At 41.7% G+C, this 19,172-nt stretch overlaps 2 protein-coding genes across 3 annotated transcripts; one reads left to right on the top strand and one right to left on the bottom strand.

Annotated features, from left to right (window-relative positions):
• Positions 1–220: 220 nt before the first annotated feature.
• Positions 221–18,381, bottom strand: Ska3 (spindle and kinetochore associated complex subunit 3). Of its 2 annotated transcripts, XM_076930934.1 has the most exons (10): positions 18,156–18,357; positions 14,710–14,771; positions 13,699–13,864; positions 11,802–12,213; positions 8,514–8,623; positions 7,823–7,849; positions 6,052–6,137; positions 4,317–4,517; positions 2,510–2,637; positions 970–1,170 (listed from the first exon to the last, which is right to left on the bottom strand). In XM_076930934.1, the coding sequence occupies exons 1-10, from the start codon at positions 18,256–18,258 to the stop codon at positions 1,107–1,109; spliced, it is 1,359 nt and encodes a 452-aa protein (XP_076787049.1). In that variant the 5' UTR covers positions 18,259–18,357; the 3' UTR covers positions 970–1,106. The 2 variants fall into 2 exon arrangements, with proteins under 2 accessions (XP_034354038.1, XP_076787049.1); XM_034498147.2 differs by lacking the exon at positions 7,823–7,849 and having other exon boundaries at positions 221–1,170; positions 18,156–18,381.
• Positions 18,372–19,148, top strand: Mrpl57 (mitochondrial ribosomal protein L57). Its single transcript, XM_034498146.2, has 2 exons — positions 18,372–18,506; positions 18,699–19,148. Exon 2 carries the CDS (start codon positions 18,707–18,709, stop codon positions 19,013–19,015), a length of 309 nt encoding a protein of 102 aa, XP_034354037.1. The 5' UTR covers positions 18,372–18,506; positions 18,699–18,706; the 3' UTR covers positions 19,016–19,148.
• The last annotated feature ends 24 nt before the right edge of the window (positions 19,149–19,172 follow it).

Below are 19,172 nucleotides of genomic sequence, written 5' to 3'. Positions count from 1 at the left end.
AGTCAGAAGAGGGCATCAGATCCCTTGCAACTGGAGTTATGGATAGTTGTAAACTACCACGTGGTACCGTCAAAACTGGGTTCTGGGCAAGGGCAAGTGCTTTTAACCCGAGGATCTCCCCAGCCACTCTACAGCAGAATCATTCCCTTACGTGGACTTTTGACTACAAATGCCATGTAGTAAGAAGGAAGGGCTGAAAGAAATTTCAGAGTCGGCAACATGAAAGGTGGGCTAGAGTTTTACTCTGAAAACCATTTATTTTACTTATGTACAACAACAACAAAATACAAGCACTTAGAATTATCCTGGAATTTTTCCACTTGATTTTTAAAAAAAGATTTATGTATATGTGTACACTGTAACTGTCTTCAGACACACCAGAAGAGGGTATCAGATCCCATTACAGATGGTTGTTAGCCACCATGTGGTGCTGGGAACTGAACTCAGGACCTCTGGAAGAGCAGCCAGTGTTCTTAACCACTGAGCCATATCTCAAGCCCTTCAACTTGATTTTCAATGCACAAAGTTTCCTAAAGCTGCTGGATGGTGGTGGTGCACATCTTTAATCTCAACTCAAGAGGCAGAGACAGGAGGATCTCTGAATTTGAGGCCAGCCTGGTCTAGAGTAAGTTTCTGGACTGACATGGATATACAGAGAAACCCTGTATTGGGAGTAAAAAAATCCTAAAACTAGTAAGTCAATTGGTATTTGTCAATTATTTCTCAAAATTGTAGCTGGTCTCTACAAGAACACCAGCTCCTCATTCCTTGCCTGGCCGCATTGCAAAGCTCTCCCAGTAGCACAATCATGAACTTGAAAGAATTACTTTCTAATTGTTCTTGGATCAGGAGGATTTTGGCTCAAAGGCTATTAGAGAGTTCTAGAATCAAGATGTTCCCAAGGCTTCTGGCTCAGAGTAGGTGTTCAGAATCTTCCAGGTAGACTCAGGATCTGCTGGGTGGTCAAGCTGGAGATGGAAGCTGGAGACACCATCACAGTGTGGTGAATCTCACGTAAGAATGAGATAAAAGAGAAAGGCTGTGAGGAACGCAGACTGCCAGCGGGACCTCTACTGCTCTGTTAACCAGGTAAAATTCTGACAGCTTTAGTGCAGCTCACTTTCCTGTTTCTGTCGAGCTTCTGTACTGGATATATCCACAGTAGAATTCCTACAAACAGAAACAAAATCAGGTAAGCACAATTAAGAGACATCAGGACAGAAGGCAACATCGTAGCTAAGTATTTTATACTTTTATACACCCACACACTAAAAAAGAAGCTATGTGGTAACATTTGCTAAAGCAGGTAGGCAGATCTATGTGATTTGGGGCCAGCCTGGTCTATGTAGCAAGTTCCAGGCCAGGCAAAACTATACAATAAGACTATTTTTTTTTTTTTTTTTTTTTGGTTTTCCGAGACAGGGTTTCTCTGTGTAGCCCTGGCTGTCCTGGAACTCACTCTGTAGACCAGGCTGGCCTCGAACTCAGAAATCCGCCTGCCTCTGCCTCCCAAGTGCTGGGATTAAAGGCGTGCGCCACCACCGCCCGGCACAATAAGACTATTTTAAGAATTGATAATAAAAATTAAATTTAAGGGCTGAAGAGATGGCTCAGTGGTTAAGAGCACTGACTGCTCTGCCACAGGTCCTGAGTTCAATTCCCAGCAACCACATGGTGGCTCACAACTATCTGTAATGAGATCCAATGCCCTCTTCTAGCTGCAGTGTACTCATATAAAAAATAAATCTAAAAAAAAAAAAAAACAATTAAAGTGGAGGGTGTTGGGAGTGGGTCCATTATCACACAAGCAACTTATAATCTGGGAATGTGGGATCCCAGGGCCGCTGGTTCATGGCACTGCAAAGGAAAGGGACCTCGCCACCACTCTCACCCTATTTGTGAAACCTGTCTGGTAACACAGACACGTGACAGCAATTTCCCTGACCAATCTATTTGCAGCAGGAGGCCTGTGATTGGACAGAAAAAAAGGAGGCAGAGCTAAGGGTGGTGGAGACAGGAATGCAGGGAAAATGGCAGGAGACAGCGAGGGAGGTGAAATGGCTGTGGATGTGGATCTGCGTAGCATCAAGTAAATAGGTAGATATGAAATCTAAAGGTTAGGGTAATTGGGATAACCTTCTTAATTGTATGGGCATCTTGTATATTGAGATTTTATTGAAACATATACACACACACATACATACATATGTATGTATGTAAATCCATTGGTTAACTTTAAGCATCTAGAATTTTGATTTACTGGGTTACTGGAAGGTGCGTCCACAGACAACTGGGTGGTTACGGTTGTGAAGGAAATAGTGGCTCCAGGGACGAGCGAACCGGAGGACTGGTCACTACGAGGGCAAGCTAGAGAGAGTAGCCTGGAGAACACCCGACTGACCAGGCGACCCACAGGCATTAGTGCGGGAACATGGCAGTTAGTTAAGCCAAGTAGGACATCTCCTTACTAATTAATACCTGCAGGGTCTGCAGGTGTGTTCATACTCACTGTTTCTGGTTTTCCTTGTTGGCAGCACCTCTGGTGCTTCGCCCCTCGTACTTAAGGAAGCCTTTCCTCAGTGGCACTGCTTTAACATCCATGGGAGAAGCTAGGTTTGAGTTGTGCTTTGTTAACATCTAAAACAAAAACAGATTTCTTTTTATCAAGTCATGTGAATGACAAATCTGGAAGGTGTTAAAAAACATTCAAGAAAAGTCATGAACTTAAAAGGGTTACTTATAATACTTTTAAAAACCCAGCAGTTCAGACACTGAACAGTAAAAAAGTAAAATTGTAACTTCCTATGGAAGTTTGCTGTCTAAAGTCTAAATACACATTTAGTGAAGTGAATGGAAACGTCCTGAGCGCCATGTTAAGTCTTGGTGATGGTGCAGAAGATGACAGGAGGACTCTCCAATGCACTGAAGACATGCAGCAGCTCTGAGTATGTGTACTGCATCTGGGAAGACAGCAAATGAACATCCCTCACGGACAGAGAGGCTCACAGGCCCCACCTCTTCCTTGAGTATGTAGGCACAGTGAATGAGGGTGAGACCCAGTAGCCAGAGGCACAGCCACTCATAAACAAACCCTCAGTCGTGCTCATCTCTCATTTGGATAGAGGGGGCTAGTTGGGAAGGAAAAGGGGATCTGAAGGAGTGGAACAAGAGGTAATGGGTGTTGGTGTATGTCTGTAAATATGAACAGAATATATTATGTACATGTATGAAAATGTCACCATGAAAACCACTCACATATAATGAACATCTGCTACTTAAAACATTAAAAGGAAAAACTAGAAGTAGCACAATAAATATAAGGTGTCCTTGGGACTGGTCATGTAATAAAACAGTAGAGTGCTTCTATATCATATACAAGTTTTACCCCTAGCGTTGTTTAAAAAAAGCAATCAACAAAACAAACACAAGGTTTCCTTACCTTCACATAGAAAGAAGACCTACAGCAGGAAGTAGTAACCCTCCACATGTGCCCTCATAAAGACAGATGGTTCCTTACCTACTTTGTTTTATCTTCTAAGAAAGCAAGCAGTCAGGTGACGGGACTGGAGACAGCAGTCAAGCTCTTAACAGAGGACCAGAGTTCAGTTCCCAGCTGCCCCTTCGGTCAGCTCACAGTTGCCTCTAAAGCTAGACCTGACTCCCTCTTCTGACTACTCAGGCACCTGTGTTCACAGGTGTAAATACTCATACACAGACACACCTACATTATCACACAATTAAAAATAGATCTCTAAGAAAAGACAATTTTGAACAGATCCTTTGTTGATCTTTCAGGGTGAGTCAGCTCTGGCCTTCAAGGGTGTTCTCACGGCACCCCAATAAGGCAGGGGCGCTCTAGAGCAGGCACTTTGGAATTCTCTGCACTAAGTACTAACTGCCCAACACTATAACCCAGATCAGTCAGACCAGTCCTCTAGTAGTGTCTACTAGTTGGTGGTGCCACATTAGAGTCAAATATTTTAATACCATGTGAATCAGTGCCCACAAACTGACAGAAATGCAGACACGTGTTATTAATGAGAGCCTGCTATGGAGAATATAGGGCAAAGGACATTCTCACTTTCAATGGGATAATAGCAAATATAGCAACTACAGATTAAAAACTAACAGAAACAATACACTGTAGAAAAGTTAGAAACTTCTGTCTGGTTCAGGAAAGCCTTAAGGTTTTTCTCAATACCCAAAGTCACCCTTTGGCATGATGGTAAATATGACAGTTTACATGCAATTTCAGTTTTTTAACACAGATACATAATTTTGAAAATATTAGAAAGAAAAAAAGCCTAGAAAATGACCTGGAGAATGTCTTCTGGAATTGCAGTGACTTTCGGAGGAGAGGGTGTTGTGAAATTTTCACAAGAAGTAATTGTTGGAGAAGTGGGGTCTGCAAAACTCTGATAGTATTCATCGGAATTTAAAATTAATGGAGCACAATCTTTAACTTCCAAATCAGTTGATGAACTATTTGGTTTTGATAGTGAATAATCCATAGATACCTATAGAATAAAAATAAATCATTAAATTATGGTAAGTAAGTAATAATGTAAATTATTTTTATTCAATTAGTTCTGTTGGAGTCTACTAAGGCAGACTCTGAATGATCCCATTTCCTGACTGAGTGCTACACAAATCAAGAAAATCATATGCAGAAGACAAAGTACTGTCTTCACTACTAATCTAAGTTAACTGGAAGAACTCAACAGAGCAGTGGCTGAGCTCCAGATAAGGACAGATCCTGGCACCCCATGTGAGCAGCACAGGCTGAGCCAGGTGAGAGCTGCGGTGGGGCTGGGTAGCAGCATCTGAGTACTAGGGAAGAAGATTAGTGCTTCTAACCGAATGAACTCTTGCAAAGCTGTATGGGTCTCTACAGCAGGAAGTTTCAAACCACAAGTGCAGACTTTAGGTACTAAGGTAGAACACAGGAACATGGGAGGAAAGGGTAGTCATGGCTAAACATAAAAACCCAGCTCAGAGCATCACATTTATATACGCTGTCTGCATACATGAAAGCTCACTTCCACATCCGAGACAGGCTTAGCATACACTTAACTCATGCTAAGTCTCAAGTTAATAAAGACAGCATAGTTAGGAATATCATATCAACAGGGCCTTCCCACAGGACAGAAACATAACAAGTGGGCATGTGGTACATGCAGGAGGATGAGGAGGTTACAATCAATTCTCAGCTAAAAAGCAAGGTCAAGGCCACTGTGAGCTACAGGAGACCCTTTCTCTTTAAAACAAAACAAAAAAGCAAAACCACACAAACACCAAAAAGATGTAAATTAACTGAAAATGGCAAGTATGTATAGTAACTACCCTGTTACTAAGACGCTGTTGATCTACACTGCACTGCCCAGTATTTTTAGCCACAGCTCAGGTGTACCAAGCCACACTTTATGAGCTCAAAAAGTTGTCTAAGTGGCTGCTGTATCGAACACTAAAAACAAAAGAACATTCCCCCCACTATCAACAGTCTTGTCAGCGCAGTACCAGGTGTCTCACCTAACTTATGAGTAAGGTTTTGATTATGTTAAATAAGTTAAAAAGAATGAAAAGGGAAGACATTAAGTTACTTAAAAATCTGTTATCTAGAGAGACCTAGTTTGACCTGTTTCTATCCATTCTTTTTTCTTAGAACATATGTACATATAATCCTTTATCTTTAAGCACCACATTTCTTGAAAGTCATCTTTTTTCAGTCTTCTGATTTAGACTCTGACAGGATTGGTGGCCTCAGCTCTTAGCTGTGTTTCACACACTCACTCTGCTACTCATGCACTCTGGCTCCATGCTTCCACACTCCTCTCTATAGTCTTACAGATCTGTCTCAATTTGCTTTAAACAACTTTAGACAAATGAAAGAATGTACAACTCCTTATTTATGGTACTAAACTACCTCCCAGAAGTGCACTGCACATGGATCCCTAGGACCTGCAGTGGTCTGACTTGTCACACATACTGCGTCCGGAATGAATGTCTCAGTCATAAGAAGAAGATAAGATCTGAGCTTTAGTGAAATTTTACCAAATCTGTACTGTCCAGTGCAGAAGGAATTTTCAAACCAGGAGTGCAGAATTTAGGTGGCAATGGTGAATTTATGTATTCCGCATCTAGAAGACATAAAAAGGCATGAAAATGAAGTAGCCCCTGGCTGTCTTGGAACTCACTTTGTAGACCAGGCTGGCCTCGAACTCAGAAATCCACCTGCCTCTGCTTCCCAAGTGCTGGGATTAAAGGCGTGCACCACCACTGCCCGGCCTAATTTCATCTTTCTTAAAGTAATATCTTGGAAGCTGGAAAGATAGCTCAGTGGTTAGGACACTTGCTGCTCTTCTAGAAGACTAGGGTTCAATTCCCAGTTACCCACATGGCAGTTTACAAGCATCTATAACTCCAGTACCAGGGCATTCAACACTATCTCCTGACTTCTGAAGGTGCTAGATATGCATGTACTTGGTGTACAGACATACATGCAGACAAAATAGCCACATACATTAAGATTTATTTATTTTATGTATATGAGTACACTGTTGCTGTCTTTGGACACACCAGAAGAGAGCATCAGATCCCATTACAGATGGTTGTGAGCCACCATGTGGTTGCTGGGAATTGAACACAGGACTGGAAGAGCAGTCGGTGTTCTTAACCACTAAGCCAACTCTCCAGCCCACCCATATATATTAAAATAAATAAATAAATAAATAAATAAATAAGTAAAAAATAAAACATAGTATCCTGGCAGACAGCTCTTCTGTGCCCAGTGCTTTCTGTCTAATGTATTACTGAACCTGTTTTCTTTCTTTCAACAACTAGTATTTCTTTAATACAGTCATGCTCTTCCTTACAGAACTATAAGCTACTATGAGTATGAGCCAGTTACATTTCTAAACTTGCTTGTACCAGCAGTGCTTATTAACTTAACGTCATTCAATTAACACTTTTTTTTTTCTAAAAATAAGTACAAAACTTTGGAAAGATATGATAAAGACAGTTTCAAACATCTGCCAATAAAGTGAGAAGAGCGCAGAGATTTCAAAGATTAATAAACAGGTGCTGAAGAGACGCTCAATGGGTCAGAACACTACTGTTCTGGCTTCCAGAAGACTTGAATTCAGTTTCCAGCACCCACACGACAGCTCCAGAGGATCTAACTTCTCTCAGCACTGCCACAGGCACAAGGGCACATATGGCATACTCATTCATATAAAAATATTAAATATATATATATTGGGGGTGGGATTGTGGTTTCACAATCTAAAGTAGCCCATGCTAGCCTCAAACTTGGCCTTTTCCTCCGTAGTGATGGGATCACATGTGTGCCTCACCAAATCTGTTAAAATGGGATTGCTCAAAGAAAAGCCTGCTCAGCAAGCATGAGGATCTGAGTTCAGATCTCTAGCACCCATGTAAAAAGCTGGACATGGCAATATATGCTTGTAACTCCAGTGCTGTGGTGGATGGGGACAGGCACATCCTTGAAGCTCACTGGCCAGTGAGCCTAGTCAAATTAATAGGCTCTAGATTTAATGAGATAACCTGTTTCAAAATGAAGGTGATGAACAATCGAGGGAGATGCTCTCTTCACCCTCTTGGCCTCCACACAAACCCACATGAACACTTCCAACCAGAGTAGGTTAAAATTCGGAGAACAAAAGCCTGACACATACTGTACATAATCAAATGAACAATGAAAGCCTACTGGGGCTCGACAGATGGCTTAGCAATTAGAGCACTGGCTGCTCTTGCAGAGGACCCAGTTCCAATTCCCAGCATCCACGTGGTGGCTCACAACTACCTGTAATTCCAGTTGCAATGCCTTCTTCTGGACCCCAGGAGTACAAGGCACATACATATGGAATAAAGAAAGAAAAAAAAAAACTATTATAAAGATGTATCTGTCTTCCATGAAATCAAACTAGACCTAAATGGAATGGTACTGAATAAAGCCCAGTACATGTTGCTGTAATTTCCAACCCTAATAAGCCCATATACAAAACACACAATCCAGTTACTATCACTGTAAGCTATGTGCCTAGATTGGGCAGATCTAGCACTGGACTAACTTACTCCCCAGCTATGAGACCCTTTGCTACTTGTGATTTATTTTTTCAGGCCACGTAGTTCTGGTCCATGGCAGCTTCCTCCTGTCTTTTGTTCTCTCTCCCTACTCTTGTCCTCCTCTCTCCAACTGTCCCTACTTTCAAACCCTCACCTTTCCCCTCCACTGCCCAATCATAGGCTCTTGCCTTTACTGATCAGTTAAAATGGGGACAAGGTTCATTTGAGATCACCTGTACGTGATGGACTGCTCGTAGGGGGCAGCCCCTCTTGAGGAAGCAGAAATAGCATCAGAATACAAACAGCATCAGGACAACCCACAACACTACACATTAAAAAGGTGCAGAAAACTTCCTAAAATTAGAGAATCATCGATTACAAAAAATAATTAGAAAAGACACAAAGGAGAAGCTAATTTTTAAACTCACCGTTTTTTTCCGGCTGCTGGATTATGGGACCAGGAATGGCAAAAGAATTATCATCACTGGTCACAGGCCCTGTCCCTGTGGCTTCTCCACTGGCACCGCTCAGAAGGGAACTGTAAAGTCACAAGAATTAACACTCAACCTCTGTAGAAAAACTTCATCTTACTCATTTCAGTCTGGAGTAGTTCATTTTGGTTTATGAAATAAGAACCAATGTAAGAAATCATTAAAATAATTTTAAAAATAGATTGAATACACATGTCTTTATATATTTAAAGTAGTATATTATTCACTTTAATATCCTATTAAATATTAATATTTATATTAATTATAATATTAATATACTAATATTCACTTTACATATTCAAATGTACAGCAAGGTGTGGAGGCACATATATGCAATCCTAGCACTTGAGAGACAAATGATACCCTATCTTGATCGACTTGAATAGGACTAACGACCTCTTATTTTGGAATAATATGTGGAATTTTGCTACCCAGCATATAAAGGCAGTAAGGTAGCAAGACTTCATCAATAACCTTGTGTGGCAGTTTAAAAAACTGTCATTATTTTGGAGTGAAAAGACCAACTCTGTCATTTTATTATGATGGATTTGCTCAATTGTGGATACATAGAAGAAAACACTGCGTGCTGTGTGAATTCTATCACTTCTTAAATTCTCTAAAAAAAAAAAAAAAAAATCAATAGCTCTCACTTTATTGATGAAATTAGTGATTTAAGAGATTTAAAATAGGGGTGAGATGGCTCAGCGGTTAAGAGCACTGACTGCTTCTCCAGAGGTCCTGAGTTCGATTCCCAGTAACGAGATGGTAGCTCACAACCATCTGTAACTGGATCTGATGTACTCTTCTGGTATATGTCTGAAGACAGCTACAGTGTACTCATATAGAGAATAAATAAATAAATAAACAGTATTAAAAAAAAAAAAAGATTTCAAATATGAAGTAGCTGAAATCTTTCTAAGAGTTGCCTGGAGAGATGGCTCAGTGTCTCCTGCCCTTCCAGAAGACCCCACTGTGGCTCCTGGCACAGACAGACATCAGGGGCAGCTCATCTTACCCCAGTCTCAGAGGTTAAGATTAAAAAGAAGAGATGCAAGGCAGTGGTGGTGCACACCTTCGCTCTCAACACTCCAAAGGCAGAGGCAGAGGAATCTGAGTTCAGGTCACCCAGGACATGTTAGAGAGACCCTACCACAAACAAACAAACAAACGAAATTTACAACAAAAAACTGACAAACACAAACCCCCAAGTCTTGCTGGGCTAGATGCCAGGAAAGGGGACTCACTATAGAGACATTTACTCAACTGTCTTCACTGCTGCCTTCTTCATGATAGCCAGGAAATGGAAGTGACCTACACGAGCTGGTAACAGAGTTGAAAGGTGGTACATTTACACAGTAGAATATTATTCAGCTGATAAAAATAAAATCATGGACATGGATGGAGCTGTAAGCCATCATTCTGAATGAGGTGAACACAGACCCTGAAATGCAAACATTATATCTTCTCTTGTGTATGAAAAATGCAGAGGCATACCCTAAGGGGACACGAGGAATGGCTTTTAAGGACAGCAGACACAGCATGGGAAGGAGAAAGAATAAAATAACAAGGACTGAGTGTGGTGAGGGATGAGATGAAGGCAGGATAAGGCCAACTAACTCTAAAGACCTTTGAAAAGGTCACGGTGACCCCTGCTGTAGAAGCTTCCTGATACACACACATACAGAAAGTTAGAAGGTCAAGGCGACCCCTGCTGTAGAAGCTTCCTAATACACACACATACAGAAAGTTAGAAGGTCACGGCCACCCATCCTGTAGAAGCTTCCTAATACAGACACATACAGAAAGTTTAGAAGGTCATGGCGACTTTCTGCTGTAGAAGCTTCCTGATACATACACATACACAAAGTTAGAAGGCGCTACCCTCTACCAGGAACACTGGTCCCGACCCCTTAGATAAAAAACTCAGTACCTGGAATGGGTTACCTTTTGAAGCTATTTGTTAGTGAGGCTCCATAGACTCCCACACATTACAGACAAGATATACTCACTGGAGCTTCAGAAATAAAACACTTTCTAAATGAAATTATAGCCTGATCCACAAGATAAAATGATGCATAAAACTGTTATTGTGGACAAGAACCTGTGGCTAGATAGGTCTTAGGAAGAAAACCGACTACTATTAATTCTGCTCCATGAACATAGTACTAAACTGAAGTTTAATGACATTGCTATGCCACAGATTAGTGCACATACCCACTCTTTCTTTTTTGAGACAGGTTCTATGTAGCCCTGGCTGTCCTGAAACTTGCTATGTAGAACAGGCTGGCTTCAAATTTGGAGATCTGCCTCCTGAGTGCTGGATTAAAAGCCTGCACCACCATACTCAGTCTGATATTCAGAGAAGCATCAGGGTTTTTTTGTATTTGTTCTTTGAGACAGGGTCTTTCTACATACTCTTGGCTGTCTTGAAACTCACTCTGTATACCAGGCTGGCCTTGAACTCACACAGACCAGCCTACCACTGCCTTCCAAGGATCTCCAGCTTGGAAAAGCTTCTTTTTTCAGATAACCATTAACACAAAGACCCACAAGTAGCCAACTTGGAGAGGATGTGAGGTCAGGGGCCATTTTGGAAGAGGCAGTAGAGAGCTACATTGCAACAGTGCTTTCCTGGTCTAACAGAGCAATTGCATATTCAAATTCACAACAGTTTTGACAGAATTCACAAGGTTTAGCTACACAAAATCCCAACATGCAGGAGGAAGGTTACAAAGTCCCACCCTTAGCAGAGGAACCATGGGCAACTGTTATCTGCTGGGAGAGGTGTGGTCCCTGGTAGGCAAGCTATACTCTAGCACTATTCAGGAAGCACAAGTCAGACTCCATGGGTTACTTTAAAAAAAAAAAAAAAAAAGCCATGAGTTGGGGGAGGGTAGTGCTAGAGGAATTAGGGGAATATAATAAAAAACACTGTATAAAGTTTTCAAAGAATTAACAAAAATATTTTCAAGAGGCTGGATAGATAGCTCAGTAGTTAGCATCGCACACTACTTTTCTAGGACCCGAGTTTGGTTCGCAGCACCCACAGTCAGGAAGCTCACAAATGCCTGCACCTTCAGTTCAAAGGGGATCCAGTGGCTCTGGCTCTGACGGCTCTTGCATTCAGCAGCACACAGCCACACATGTAATTAAAAATCACAAAAATAAACCTAAAAAAAAAAAAAAAAAAAAAAAAAAAAAAAACCAACCCCTCAGGTTGCTTACCTTTTAATGTTCTTCATATTTTTAAGTCCTATTGTATAATCTTCATTTAAACACATAGTATATTCAGATATACCAAAGTGTTCTAATTTAGGAGTTACACACTCAAAATCGTCCATCTTTAGAGCACATCTCGGGGTCTTCAGCACTTGAGCAGAGGGTTCTTTGGCAGGAGAGGTTTCAGATACACATTCCTCTTTGAGGCTGACAGTTGTCTGGGGAGGGTTTGCTGGGACTTGGGAAACCATGTACCGCTGAAGTCCAAAGTCTGAAAGCTGTGGGCTTCGTAGAGGCTCTTCAGAAACAGAGCTGCTCGGAACACAGGGCTCAACCAGCTCGTTCTCCACACCGGGCTTTTGAATGTCTTTCTGCACAGCTAACTCTGGGGTGGAATTATTCCCTCTGTGCTCGAATGCTGGGAGGAAAGGTCAAAGAAGTAAATTCTGGAGAAACATCACACAGAGAATTTCTTGATTATTAAAATATCACGGAATAGCCGCTAGAAATGTTCCGTGTCAGTGGAAACTTGATTCTCTTTAAGTTTTCATTTCAACTGTCTCTTCTGAAAGTATGACATATACATTTTACCTACTGGTATTCTATTTAGACACTTAAGATAAATAAAAGTATTTTAAAAAATCAACACCCACAAAGAAGATCCAATTCCTTACTTGCTCATTATGATTTATTGATCAGTCTTAGTATTTTCTGAAAGTATTAGTATGAAATTAGTGTATAATCAACTGTTCTAGATTTAACACAAACTGTTAACAGAATAATTTTAATCTTTTAATTCTGTAAAAATTTTCACTTTGTATGTGTGTGTGAAAGAGACAGAGACAGTACATGTGGTGATGTCTAATCTCTCCTTGTGGGTTCTGGAAATCACATACAGATTGTCAGGTTTGGTGACAGTGCCTCTACCCAGAGCCATCTTGCCAGCCATAGACTTAACTTTTAAGTACTCAAGTATAGAAGGAAAGGAGTAGTATTTGAATCTATGCTTCTTTTACAAGGAAAGCAAATTATATTACCATTTTCTAACTTCAAAAGTAAACTGAATTCTGATACATCATGTTACCTAACATAGTTACCACACATATATACTTATTGGATTTCATTAATGTGGTCTTACATACAACGATCATTTTCATAAAAGACCATAATACTGAAACATATCACAGCCAGCCACGCAGAGGTGTGGGCAGAGCAGCAGCAGTTAACACTGGCCACCATCTAGTGCCCTTCATGCACTGTGCTCAGTTCTACCTGGTCTTTACACAACCTCATGAGGTAGATGTGTTAGTTATCCCCTCTTTGCACTGAGGAGCCAGGTCAGTAATCAGGCTCTGATTAATAACAACTTTTGAACTGTGACCCTTCTCCCTCAGTCCCTACAATTATAGGCAAAATTTGCTTTACTAAGCCACCATGGCACAATAACCAGTCTTTTTTTTTTTTTTAATTTCAACTAAAAAGGTATTTTATCAATTTATATAGTTTAAGCATCTTGCTCTGCAGAAGAAGAATCTGAAGATAAAAGAAATGAAAAGTACCATGCGGCTCTCCAGTTATTTACTGGCAGAGCTAGCTAGGCGTGTTTTGCCCATCCTGTCAGGTGACTTTACCTGCACTTTTTCATTCTAAACAGCTCAAAAGTGCTCATCTACCACTGTGGAGGGAGAACAATGGAAATTTTAATGTCTTTCTGCCAAGTTTTGCTACTATTGTCCAAAAGGGCCCTCAAATTCAAGACCTGAAGGATTACTTCCCAGGAAGTATGGACCGGCATCGTCCTGAGTGCTTTCTGAACAAGAGACAACTAGCCACAGCTGAGCCTAGATGTCTTAATCATTTGCCTGCTTCCAGACTGAGATGCTAGGAGATGTGTCCACCAAACCTGAATCCTCCTTGTCACGTGCTTGGTATCCATACTTCTGGAAAAACTCTCTTAGTTTTATGATGTCTGCTGAATTCTTTTTCATCAGTACTTTTGTTGCCTTTATGAAACTTGTGCTTTCTTGACTTTCCAATCTTGCGTTATCAAGAAGAGCATTAACATCATCCTTTTAGGAAGAAAGCAAATATATTACACATTTTGTAACTTTCAAGTTTACTTTGTGATGGTTATTATTATGTTTAAGTTTAAACTTACTATGCTTGAGAGACAAAAAGCAAAATGCAAAAATACTTTCTAATATGTAATTGTACAAGCTGTAGCCTTTCCTTTTTTCCCAGACATTGAATTCTTTTTTAAAAAAAATTTATTTATTTATTTATTTATTATATATGAATACACTGCAGCTGTCTTCAGACACACCAGAAGAGGGCATCCATTATAATGGTTGTGAACCACCATGTAGTTGCTGGGGATTGAACTCAGGACCTCTGGAAGAACAGTCAATGCTCTTAACCACTGAGCCATCTCTCTGGCCCGAAGACAATTCTTAAAACTGACTGATCTTGTAAGATATTCTGTTCTTGCAAGATAGTAGGTTTCAAGACAGTTATTTCTAGTTTTGTAATCAAGTTTTCTCACTCTGCTCAAAAAAGATGATTAGGACAACTGATAAACTGATATATATATATATATATATATATATATATATATATATATATATATATATATATATAAATTAGGCCTTGCCTACATGCAGGCAGAACACATGTAATCTAGGGGGGTGGTGTATTTTTATAAACCCTGGACTAATATGGCTAACTGCTTATCTTTGATGTATTCTCAGATGTAGTCCTGGCATCTATCAGTTCAGGTGCCAGTATCCGAACAGCCTCTTTTTATTAAAATCTTAGTCTCTGTCAGGTTGGTGATCTCTGAATGACCCCAGACCCCTAAGAACTTAGGCTAGAGAAAATTACCCACATAGAAGAAAAAATGATAAGTTAAAAGTACCTTTAGAGTCTGAACTTCTGAATGAAGGTCATACAAAATTCTCATTGGAGAATCTTCAAAGTCTTCAAGCAAGAAAAAAAAAAAAAGTCCAATAGGCATAAGGAAAACAAAAAAAAAGTTAATGTACTTTCTTAAACATAAAAATCCTGCTGGGTAGTGGTGATGCACACCTTTAATCCTAGCACTCAAGAGGCAGAAGCAGGTGGATTTCTTTGAGTTACAGGATAGCCAGGGATACAGAGAAACTGTCTTGAAAAACCAAAAATAAAAAAAAGCCTTCAAGGAACTACAGCACACATAAATTACATAAATCTCCAGGCACAGCAACCCATGCTTTGATCCAGAAGTGAGAGACAAAGGTAGTTGGATCTGTGTGGGTTCAAGGCCAGACTAGTCTCTGATCAACATTGCACGAACTACACAGTGAACTCAAGAAGGTAAAGTACATCTAACACCAATTATAAGCATATAACCACATTGTATAGCAAATGATACAATGGAATAAGACTCGGCATGGTTTGCTCTACGATGTGGATGAACATGAGGGGAGTCTCAAGAACAATCTTCTCAGGCTCCTTTTACAGGAAAGGTCCAGAAGAGCCAGGCCCACTGCACAGAAAGTAAACAGAAGGTTGCCTAGAGCCGGTGGAATGGATTGTGAAAGGATTATGGGGAACAACTTCTACTGGCAGAGAGTTGTTTTCTTTTCTAATAAAGCAGAGTTTAGTACTTTATTAATTACTTATTAATTTATTAATTTATTAATAAAGAGAAACAAGACAGACAGCAGTGGTGCATGCCTCTCATCCCAGCGTTCAGGAGGCAGAGGTAGGAGGAGCTCTGAATTCAAGGCCACCCTGGTCTACAGAGTAAGTTCCAGGACAGCCAAGGTTACACACAGGAAACTCTATCTTAAAAAATACAAAACAACAAACAAAAAAAAAAGGGGGGGGAGGGAGAGAAACAGGGAGAGAGAAACAACCCCTATAAAGACAGACACAAGACTTCTGTAAAAAAGTTTTGGGTAGTTAAGTTATATTTTAGAAATTATTAAACTCTAAACCCTCCTTACTAGCAGTTGCACAACTCTGATTATACTAAGAACCAATGAAATGCATTCTTAAAAGTTTTAGGGTATGTAAATTATCTCGGATGATTTATAAGTTCATTTAGTGATTCATCACTATAGTCATTATCTTAGGGTTGTCGCTGCTGTAATGAAACACCGCAATCAAAAGAAACTTGGAGAGGAAGGAGTTTATTTGTCTTATACTTCCATATCGCTGTTCATCATCGATGGAAGTCAGGCAGGAACTCAAACAAGGTAGGAACTGGAGGCAGGAGCTGATGCAGAGACCACGCAGGGGTGCAGCTATGAGCTTGCTCAGCCTGCACTTACGGAGCCAAAGACCACCAGCCCGGGGATGGCACCACCCACATCAATCACTAATTAAGAAATGCTTTACAGGCTTGCCCACATCCCAGTCTTATGAAGGCATTTTCTCAACTGAGGCTCCCTCCTCTCAGATAACTCCAGTCTGTCAAATTAACATAAAAATTAGCCAACATAGTTTTGAAAGTGAAGTTGCTGGCAATAGTCCCTATATTTTTTTTACATATTAAAAAATTATTACAACATTTTCTTGTAAAACAAAAAATAAATGAAGTTTGTGCAGAGGTAATGTTTTAGTAAGACTACAAACTAGCAAACACTTTGTGAAAAGCAACTTTTACATAATTGAAATACTGGTGAACTTTGGTATATTGTGCTGAATTAGCTCAACAACATAAACAAGTAAAGCACATTAATCCCCTAAAATAAGAATGGCTTAAAAACGGCTGCTACAACAGTAAGTGATGTCTGCTATGAATTAAATTAAAAAATAGGTATATTCTTTTTACTTTTATGTATTTGAAATTTCCTACAGTACATGTTACTTTTATAGTCCCCAAAACATTTCCAAAGGGAGAGTTAGTTATAAGTAAGAGGAATCTGTGTTTACAGGGTGCAATTTTTGTTGTTTTGTTTCTGTTTTTTCAAAACAGGATTTTTCTGTGTACCCCTGACTGTCCTGGAACTCAATTTGTAAACCAAGCTGGCCTTAAACTCAGAGATCTGCCTGCCTCTGCCTTTCAGAGTGCTGGGATTAAAGGCAAGTGCCACTACATTCGACCTATAGGTGCAATACTTAAAACAGATTACAATTACGACATTTTATGATAATCTCAAAATCTGAACTACTTTTGTGTTGCGGCCTACTCTAACCCATGCTTGGAGCTACTGTGTTGCAGACCGTTCTGCCCCACGCTTTGGGGCCAAAATGTCCCGGCCTGCGCAAGAGACTCGAAGAATGGTGACAAGACAGGGTGTGTGATCAAGTCCTGTTTCTCGTTTATTGTCTCTCTTCATGTCTCTCTTACTGTCTCTCTCTTGAAGGGAAGACGGGGTATTTATACACTTTGTCACATGCCTTGTAGGTCGATACCCCATGCCTTGCAGGGGTGGATATGATGTAAGCCTTACAGGCGTGTATAGCGTGGATAGCACGTGCACCACATGCCTTGCAAGCGTGGATACCACCTGCGCCTTGCAGCTGGGGACACTAAACAACAAAACAAGATATGTGGGATATCAGAGTGTGCTTCAGCTGTTGTAGGCTGTTGAAAAATAAGTCTCAGGTCAGGGTATATGGCTCTCGAGATGGCTGCAAAGCTGATAGCCGCTTTCTGCTACGAGTTGGCTCCCAACACTTTTGCATGATTTTTTGGGGGTGGGGTGGGGGACAGGGTCTCACTAAGCCTGGTTGATTGGTCAGGAGCTACTTATCCAGACCAGGCTGGCCTTGAACTCACAGAAATCTACCTCCTCCTACCTCTTGAGTGCTGGGATTCATGGCAGATCCCACTCTTTCACCTGTAACTATTTTTTTTAAATCGCTAATACAAATTAAGAATGGTATTTATTATTTAAAAACAAACAAACAAACAAACCAAGGGGCGGGAGAGATGGCTCAGTGGTTAAAGTGTACTGGCTGCACTTCCGGAGATCCTAAGTTCAATTCCCAGCAACCACTCGGTGGCTCACGACCATCTATAACGGATCTGTCATGCGTACATACAAATAGAGCACTCATATACATAAATAGACAAATAAATCTAAAAAACGAAACACAGCAGTGCCGAGTATTTGTACTGAAAATAGAAGATTACTGGAGAAAATGCAGGTGCTTGCTTCAATAGAGGCCCATTAGAGTGAGACAAAATCACTTTACTCGTACAGAAAACAGGGCTTTAGTGCATCCTTTAAACAGCACCCAACAAACAGCTCGCCTCCGGTCCACCTGCGGCCACGCTGGAGCACTGTCAGCGCTGCTTTCATCACAGATCAACTACACCCAGTGGGCGACACCGCCCACAGCGAACCGAGCTCGCCCGCGCCCACTCACCGCTGTCCTCGCCGTCCAGCGCTCGCAGCAGCCGGGCCGTCTCGCCGTCCAGCATGGTGGCCAGACCCCGCAGCTTACAGTGGAAACTCTGGATGGGATTCATATTGAGAGCAGCTGACGGACGGTCGACCTCCAGTCCCCTCGAAAGAACGCGCCACACATTTGAATCCTAGCGTCGCGCAGGCCCCGCCCACCATGCGCAGGCGCAGAAAACTCTCGCGAGAGCGGAAGTCTCGCAGCAGGGCCCCCAGAAAGCCCCGGAGGGAGCGCGCGTGCGCCGCTGCGCCGCTGCGTCGGTCAGTGTACGGGGAACGCTTCGGGGAGCACGTCCCGAGTCGGCTCGTTCGCGAGGTGGGTTTTCGGGGGAGGACCTCCCTTTCCCTGCAGTGTAGTCGGCTCCCGGCCACTCACTTCCGGCGAGAGGCCGAGCGCGCTCTGGATTCCGCCCCGTGGCCGCGGGACGTGGACGCCAGCTTGGCACGCCTGTTGCACGCTTCCCGGCTCCGGGGCTCAGCGACCGGGGCTTTCGTGTCGTTTCCTCAGGAGGCACCATGTTCCTCACCGCTGTCCTCCTCCGCGGCCGCATTCCGGGCAGGCAGTGGATCGGGAAGCACCGGCGGCCGCGGACCGTGTCTTTCCAAGCGAAGGAGAACATGATCCGTCGCCTGGAGGTGGAGGCCGAGAACCACTACTGGCTGAGCATGCCCTACATGACAGCGGAGCAGGAGTACGGCCACGCTGCGGAGCGAAGGGCCCAGGCTTTTGAAGCCATCAAGGCAGCAGCCACTTCCAAGTTCCCTAAACATAGATACATTGCAGACCAGCTAGACCATCTCAACATCTCGAAGAAATGGTCCTAACCCGGAATCATCACCCTTCAACCTTAGATACCAGACTGCTCTGTCCTTACGTGGTTCTGGAGCTGAGAAAATGTAATTTATGTACCAGTGTGACCCTCTTCGACCAGTATCGTATTAAAGCAAACATGATTAATAGTTGTCTCAGATGGAGTACTTG

The sequence above is a fragment of the Arvicanthis niloticus genome, chromosome 3 (assembly GCF_011762505.2).
Source record: "Arvicanthis niloticus isolate mArvNil1 chromosome 3, mArvNil1.pat.X, whole genome shotgun sequence".
In the NCBI taxonomy this organism is placed as follows: Eukaryota; Metazoa; Chordata; class Mammalia; order Rodentia; family Muridae; genus Arvicanthis; species Arvicanthis niloticus.
The sequence above is the reverse complement of the archived record's forward strand: the minus strand, read 5'-3'. Positions and strand labels throughout refer to the sequence as shown.

Bases quoted from the DNA above. Each gene is read 5' to 3' on its own strand.
- Mrpl57 (XM_034498146.2), top strand. From the start codon at position 18,707: ATGTTCCTCACCGCTGTCCTCCTCCGCGGCCGCATTCCGGGCAGGCAG.
- Ska3 (XM_076930934.1), bottom strand. From the start codon at position 18,258: ATGAATCCCATCCAGAGTTTCCACTGTAAGCTGCGGGGTCTGGCCACC. The intron at 14,772-18,155 runs GTGAGTGGGCGC...TCTTGCTTGAAG, and splicing joins GCTGGACGGCGAGGACAGCG to ACTTTGAAGATTCTCCAATG. The intron at 4,518-6,051 runs GTAAAATTTCAC...TTTATTCTATAG, and splicing joins CACTGGACAGTACAGATTTG to GTATCTATGGATTATTCACT.